We start from the raw sequence: 7,576 nt of genomic DNA, 5'->3' as shown, positions 1-7,576 counted from the left end.
GTGTTCACCAGGTGTGGAGCAAAGGAGTCCACAAATGTCTTATAGAACTCTACTCCAAAGCTGCCAGGGCCTGGGGATTTACCTGCCTGCAACTGCCTAATCGCTTCACGAACCTCCATCAACACAGTAGGAGTGCCCATCTGTTTAGCAAAACCAGCATCAACTTTTGAGCAAGCAAGCTTTTCTATAACCCTGCCAGACTCTTGGTACGCTCTCTGATTTATAAAGGTCTGAGTAGAAACCTAAGAAAGTGTCATTAATTGATTCAAGGTCAAATCTCCACCGGAGGTTTTGAAACATTCGGCTTTGATGAAAAAAAAGGCCCGCCATGCATAGCAAATAGGGCAAAATGGAGACATTTACTGCCCGTTTGCAAAACCCTGTCTAAGTGTAGATGAGGCCTGAGATGCGACGATGGAGGGATGGGGGGGGGGCCGGTTGTAGGGAAACGGGCTTTGCTTTCACATTATAAAAAGTGTGAGAGTTCTAAACTTTCCAATTGCTGTCAACATTTTTTTCCTAATCCAAATTAATAATTTGTGATTCAGAAAAAAGCAGTTTCATACCATTTTCTGCATTGTTAAAATGTTAAGGATACTGCTGTTCACGTCCCAGAACAATTTATTTTTATGTATTTTTCAAATTCAAACTGATGTTGGTCAAAAATGTTCCTATTTTGAATAAGGACTTTTTTTTCTGGCACTTTGATGCACTTGAAGCTTTTTTTCAGATTCAGAATAAGATGTAACTAGTTTAAACCCTGTAATCCTCTAAGTAGGTTTACATGTTTTTTTCTTCTTTTAGTAATGTCAAGGATATTATTGTAGGTATATGAACACAATTTTTATCATCCCATTTATAGTCACCGCATTGAGTTTTTTTTTTTTTTTTTTGGGGGGGGTAATGCTACAGACATATTTACTGTGTGATGTGATAAATAAAACAACAAATCTGTCAACTTTTACACATCATTATCAGTCTTTGATAGCTCCCTGTTAAGTGTTGACCTCATACAGACAGTGCATGGGAGCTGTTTAACCCGACATGGGACTTTTCCACTCTCAGGTTCCCTTTATTTGCAGATCACATCATTCACAGAATAAAAATGAAAGCTGTTCCAAATCAAAAAGTTGGCATTTGAATTTGAGGTATATATTGCAAGTTGTGATGACAAGAAATAACCTCAGGGTGTTTGTGTGAGTTGGAATCCAAGTGATGAATGAATTCTACTTTATTTGTTGCAGGTCCGGAATGACCCAAAAGTTTTGTACTGCAGAACAGCGTAAAAAGGCATATGTCCTCCAGATGGAAGTTGCCATGTCACATGCAGCAACAAGTCCACCAAGGCGTTGCCTCTGAATGACCAAGAAGTTTGGTGTTTTGTAAAGTTTACAAGAGCATTCAGAACTCGGTGTGCATGTGGTCCCGCTGAGCCAGGGGTGGCTCATCAGCAGGCTTGATAAAGATGCCCTCCATGGCCTTCCACAGGCTGTGCTGTCCGTGACCAGCCATGGCGTGGACCTCCCTCTGGCCACTGATGGGCCGTCCGTACTGCTCGCCCGTCACCGCCAGTGCCGCCTCAGTGGCTTTGTGGCGCAGGCGCACAGCCTCGGCGCGCTTCCACACCTCCCCGCCACACTCCACTGTCCACTCATCCAGGTGGTCACCTTCACCCTCTTCGCCAAACGCGCTCACTTCCTGTTGGGACACGCCCACATTCCACAAAAAAAACAAACAAACAAAAAAACATGTTAGATGCTACAAACACACTATTTTCACCACTGGCCCAAAATAATCCTTTTTGATCAAGCCCTCTTCTTCAGGTGTAAAGTGTGGCTAAAGAGGACGCCCCCACCTGGTTGGAGGACAATGGCGAGCTGAAGTAATGGCTGTGCAGGTTGCGTCCCGTGTTGACGTGTGTCAGACGGATATTTTGCCCACACTTGATGGCATTCCCTCGAAAGCAGGTGGCGTCGCGGGTGCCGCGCACGCTCCAGTAGCTGTTGCTGTCCTCCACGCTGGTCACGCCTGTCACCGATTGTTGACCACTTCCTGGCTCATACAAACATGTTGACACGTCAGACCTACATTATTATGATAGCCATTATTATGATACGGTGGATTAGGGCGTGCTGCTGAGGGTCAGGAGTAGCTACTTGTGGGCGGCATGGTGAGCGCCTCACAGTTTTAAGGTTCCTATTCCATTTCCAGCTCTAGGTTTTTTGCGTTGGTGTTTGCATGTTCCCCCCGTGCCTGTGTGGGTTTTCTCTGGCTACTCTGGTTTCCTCCCGCAATCACAAAAAACATACATGGTAAGTATATTGGGACACTCCAAATTACCTAGGGTATGTGTATGGTCGTTGTCATCTCTATATGCCTTGCGATAGGCTGGCAACCGGTTCAGGATGTCCCCCCACCTACTGCCAAAAGATAGCTGGGAAAGGCACCGGCAAGCCTGCGACCCTTTTGAGGATACGCAGATAAGTAGGAGGGAGGTTGGATGGCTACTTGTCTAGTGCATTTCCGGCCTTATTCCAGAATGCATTGCCTCATTCGTAAAAAAAAAAAACAACAACAAAAAACAAGCCAGCTTCTGACGTTTAAAAATGATTTGTCTTTATCTGCAAATAAAAACATGTAAAACACAGTTACTATGAGCTAATTTAGCTTTTATGCTCGCAAAGACGTGTCAGTGAATTTTGATAATGCGCTCAAGATGGGAACTTGTTTAAGGACAAAATATTTTGTTGTGCCAAGTCAAAAATTAGTGGTGTATATATTTGAGTAAAAATTAATTTTTACATTTGCAATTGCGTACATTTCACAGTTGGTTATTGGTTTTTGTGCTTTTCTTGTATCCTGAGAAATGCCATGACTTGTAAATAAGCAGACTACAGCAATTTTATCAGTTTTATTTTTGCGGACGCTAACATCTGGGCAGCAAAATGTCGGTTTGGACTGATGATAGAATTAAGTCCAAAAGCAATACAAAAAATTTAAGGTACGTCAAAATGTTACACCGGTGACTAAACAAATAGGCCGAGACATGTGATCACTAGTAAAAGGACAAGTGATTCAAACGCTTTCTGACGTCAAAGGGTGATCAAAGTGTCATTGAGACAGCACCGAAAAGACGAATCCGAAGAGGTGAGTTCGGAAAAACTGAAGCTTTGTGAGAAAAGTGACTAACAACAAGAAAGATGAAAATAGAGTGCAGTTGGTTTTAGCGACTGACCTGAGCCGTAGCGAACGTCATGCGAATGAAGTCTCACGTTGTGTTTGACGTTCAGAAGTTTGAGCACAGAACCGCAAGTGACAAACGTCAACTCCGAGCAGAAGGAGCTCCGCAACAAAATAGCCGCAAACACAACAAGACAAAAGCAAAGACGAGAAAGAAGAAGACTGTTAGAATCCATCCTTGTCATTTTTTTTTTTGCCTTCCTCTGCACTTGTCTGCGTCATCACTGTGAAGACGTTAAACAAACGGGTGTCACAGCATACCGGGTGGCGTGGAGGCAAACTACACCATTGCCAATGTCAATGGATTGCGACCATTTGCAAATGACGACGGTGCATATTTGGTTGGACTACAAACAAGTTTTGGTACACATTGTTGACGCTATATATAGATACTATCCTGGTACGGGGTATTCAAGAAGTACATTAGGGGTGTTAAATTTTGGTTTTGTGAAAGACGTCACTGTTTCCCAACATTTGGTAGAACACAAAAACATACAGCAAATGTCATTAGTACTGATGATCTAATCTAATCGTGTCAAATTACACAAAAATTTACTTCGTGATACACTGATTTGAAATCTTCTTTGTAAAATGTGGCTCCAATGAGCACTCTGATTTTGTTCTTTTATATCCGCGGGCATGGTCGTGGGACCAAGCGAGCATCTATCATTTTTATGACGCTGGTATAGAGTGACATGTCATTCCGCTCACAGCATGCATTAACTCTCGATCAGTGGTTCTTCTCAAAGTGGGGTTTGAATACCACACACTGTACCCGGGCACTCTCTAGTGGTATGCCAAAAAATAACTAAACTACAACACTATCAGTATATACAACAACATATATATAAACCACTAATGTACTACTGGGGTAACGTTATAGCGGCTTCAACTCAAATCCACTGCAGTGCACCGCATCTTTTAGAGATGTTTTACGGTGGCTGGCTGGGGCAAAAGTGATGCAAATGGCAGAGCACGAACAAAACAGGAATGAAGCAAACAAAAGAACCAAAAAAGAAGTGCAAATACGAAAAAGGAACTGCAAATAAAAATACAAACCCGTTAAAAGAAACACACTGCAAAATTATAAATGTCAGAACACTTACAAAAAAAGAAACACACAATCAAACACAACTGCAATTAAGGTAGCAGGTAGCATGTAAATTGAGATTGTCACATCGGAAATGCGCCGCGCCACTAGGAGACACCATTGGACCAGAAACATCGTGAGACCAGCTCCTCGGTGGAAGTGTTTTCATTGACTGCTCTTGGAGAAAGAAAAGGAATGCTTTTCTTTGACCCTGTTTAAACTTTAGGACTTTATGTTTTACTTTTATGAAAGAGCAGTATCGTTACTTGACTTGAAACCTGTTGATTTGAAAGGATTTTGCATTTAATTAACTCGGACATGTGTATATATATTATTAATTACATTATATACTTTAAGTCCAGACATACTTTAATTATTTTTCATAAAGAATTATGTCATTATTTTTCATTCTTGAAATGTATGATGAACAAAAAATATGTAGTGAAAATGTGTAAGTTATTAAAAGGACCTCAACCTCGATAACTCTACCCTCACTTTCGCTCGTGAACAAGACCATAAGAAACTTGAACTCCTCCACTTGGGACAGGACCTCATCCGTGACCCAGAGAGGGCACTTCACCCTTTTCCAACTGAGGACCATGGTCTCAGATTTGGGGGTGCTGATCTTCATCCCAGCCACTTCACAGTTGGCTGCGAACCGCTCCAATGAGAGTTGGAGATCATGGTCTGAAGAAGCCAACAGCACTACATCGTCGGCAAATAGCTGAGATGCAATGCTGAGACTTCTAAACTGGAGCCCCTCAACGCTTCACAACCACACTGCTCCTCCTGAATCAGAGGTTCGACTTCCAGACGAACCCTCCTCTCCAGCACCCCTGAATAGAATTAACCGGGAAGGCTGAGGATTATGATCACTCTATTATTGGAATACCCCCCTCTGGTCCCCCATTTTAAGAAGGACGTCTGCCAATCCAGAGGTGCTGACCCTGATTACAACACGATGTTGCCAGGGCAGCCCTACAACATCCAGAGCCTTTAGAAACTCTGGGTAGATCTCATCCTTGCCACCAAGGAGTTTTGTTTACCACCTCAGTGACTTCAGCCCCAGAGATCAGAGAGACCACCTCGGGGCCTCCAGACTCTGCTTCCTCAGGGGAAGACGTGTTGGTGGAATTGAAGAGGACTTCGAAGTATTTTGCCCACCGGTTCACAACATCCCCACTATACACAGTGTTGATGGTGCACTGCTTCCCCCTCCTGAGACGCCAGATGGTGGACCAGAATTTCCTCGAAGCCGCCCGGAAGTTGTTTTCCATAACCTCACCAAACTCCTGGTTAACACGCTATTTAATATGTATGCCATTTTCATTTATTTGCGTGTTTTCTATTTTGAATGGATGTGTTCTTAGTTAATGCATTTGAGTGACGTGCAAGAAAGAGAGGGAGTGGCGTGGCCGAGCGAGACTGACGTGAAGGAAAAAAAATAAAAGAGACTTGACTACCCATTGGTCCTGTCGTGTTGTGCTATATACTAGGAAGACAGCAGTGCAACAATGGCCGTTGTACCAAAAACAAATAACACCATGATATTTTGCTGTACGGCTGGGAAATGAAGTGAGTCTTGATTGATTTTATTTGTTTTATGACTCAGATGTGTGAGAATTAATAAGGACATGACTAATTAAAACTACTACCACTTGCTACTTGTGACTACTTTTGTGAAAGAATTAGATAAACCAAGCTGCCCACATACGGCTATGACTACCAACATCAATCCGTTTGTCTGCTGTAAAGTATTGTCAATAACCTCTAAGCTGTGGATTTCCACAAAAGAAGAAAAAAAATAATTGAGGTATTAGCCTATAATATAATATAGCTTATTGGCCTATGTGTGAGACAGTAGTTTCCGTTAGTAACTGAATTTAGAATCTGGAATGTAGAGTGCAGTTAGTGGGCTAACTGAATTTTTGAATCAGAAGAGTGATCAATAGAGTGTCAGAACACTGATTTAAGCTTACATTCAAATCACTGTCTATTCGCATCTTCTTGCGCACATATACACACACATTAGCCCATCTTTCATGCTCATCATTCAAGATACATATCTGTTAATTTCAGGTTGTTGCACATTCCAGGATAAAGAAACATGGCAGAAGGAAGTACAAGTAGTACTCAAGAGGTGTGTTTAATATATTGTTCAGATGATGCTTTTGCAGGTCAAGGAAAACTCAGAGCTTTAAGGAAGCAAGACATTCTAAGACTTTTTCAAATCATTGGGAACATCCTGGACTGTGTCAGAGGAACTACACAGCTACATGGAATAATTTGTCTGCAGGATGTACAGTATGCACCATCATTCAGCATATGTGACATCAATGATGTGCGTTACAGGCAATTCTGTGCAAAAGGGGGTGAAGTAGACTCCAGTTACTCTCTCCTTGCAGTAAAGCTGCATATACAGCGTGCCAGTTATCAGGCTGGGGTCTGGAGGCATTGTCTGGAAGGACAGCCACACATATCTGACCCAAGAGGACATAGATGGACAACCAATGACAAAGGTACTTAAAATACAACCCATGACCTGAAATTTAATTTATCCTGCTGTAATTGTTTTTATGAATGAGTAATTGAATAAATGTTTACTTATTTTACAGGAACTTATAGACCGGATGCAAGGACCACCAGCCCCATTGGCTGTCCTGGAAATTTTGGCCTGCAAATTTTTATGGATCTGCAAACTTCCTTACTGCTCTTGCCTTTCAAACAAGTTAAAATGCACAGCATAGTGTAGGTTACAGACTTGTAGCAATAAGATGGAGAAATAGGTGGTGGAGGACCACATAAATGCTGTTCTGGATGAATATGATGATCGTGATGAAGATTGAAATGTGTGACATGCTCTGCTAAAAAGATGTGTGATATTTTCTGCTGCAATAAAGTTTAATTCTAGATGTGACATGCATTGAGACATCTCTGAAGTTCCTCCATTCATTAGTTCTGCAATGAATTTTCCATTACATTGAAACGCATTGATTTTCAATAGACGAATGTTATTAGTTATTTTGGTCTACATTGACAGTGTTAAGTGTATTCAACTATCAAACCTATATATTTTCTGAAGGGCCATACTCCCTAGATGTGATTTTGCAAAAGTTGGAATTTGACCCACACTCCTTTAAACTTCTGCCTCAATCTAATCCTTTGTAATATGAGTGAAAATGTGTATGACTGATACATTTTGGGCTGTTTAATGTATGAGAAACTAGACTATTCATCTAAACTGCA

The 7,576-nt window shown here is 41.7% G+C and overlaps 1 protein-coding gene and 1 long non-coding RNA gene across 3 annotated transcripts; one reads left to right on the top strand and one right to left on the bottom strand.

Annotated features, from left to right (window-relative positions):
* Positions 1-1,028: 1,028 nt before the first annotated feature.
* sdf2 (stromal cell-derived factor 2) lies at positions 1,029-3,479 on the bottom strand. The gene is made up of 3 exons (XM_088441461.1): positions 3,236-3,479; positions 1,856-2,052; positions 1,029-1,698 (listed from the first exon to the last, which is right to left on the bottom strand). Exons 1-3 carry the CDS (start codon positions 3,423-3,425, stop codon positions 1,402-1,404), a joined length of 684 nt encoding a protein of 227 aa, XP_088297587.1. The 5' UTR covers positions 3,426-3,479; the 3' UTR covers positions 1,029-1,401.
* A 2,316-nt stretch (positions 3,480-5,795) lies between these two features.
* On the top strand, positions 5,796-7,247 carry LOC148409128 (uncharacterized). Of its 2 annotated transcripts, XR_015868627.1 has the most exons (4): positions 5,805-5,905; positions 6,410-6,470; positions 6,683-6,849; positions 6,946-7,247. It is a non-coding gene; the product is annotated as an uncharacterized LOC148409128 (long non-coding RNA). The 2 variants fall into 2 exon arrangements; XR_015868628.1 differs by lacking the exon at positions 6,410-6,470 and having other exon boundaries at positions 5,796-5,905.
* The last annotated feature ends 329 nt before the right edge of the window (positions 7,248-7,576 follow it).

The sequence above is a fragment of the Hippichthys cyanospilos genome, chromosome 18, assembly GCF_059441005.1.
Source record: "Hippichthys cyanospilos isolate Australia breed blue-spotted pipefish chromosome 18, RoL_Hcya_1.0, whole genome shotgun sequence".
Lineage (NCBI taxonomy): Eukaryota > Metazoa > Chordata > Actinopteri > Syngnathiformes > Syngnathidae > Hippichthys > Hippichthys cyanospilos.
This window is presented reverse-complemented; position numbering and strand designations above follow the sequence as displayed.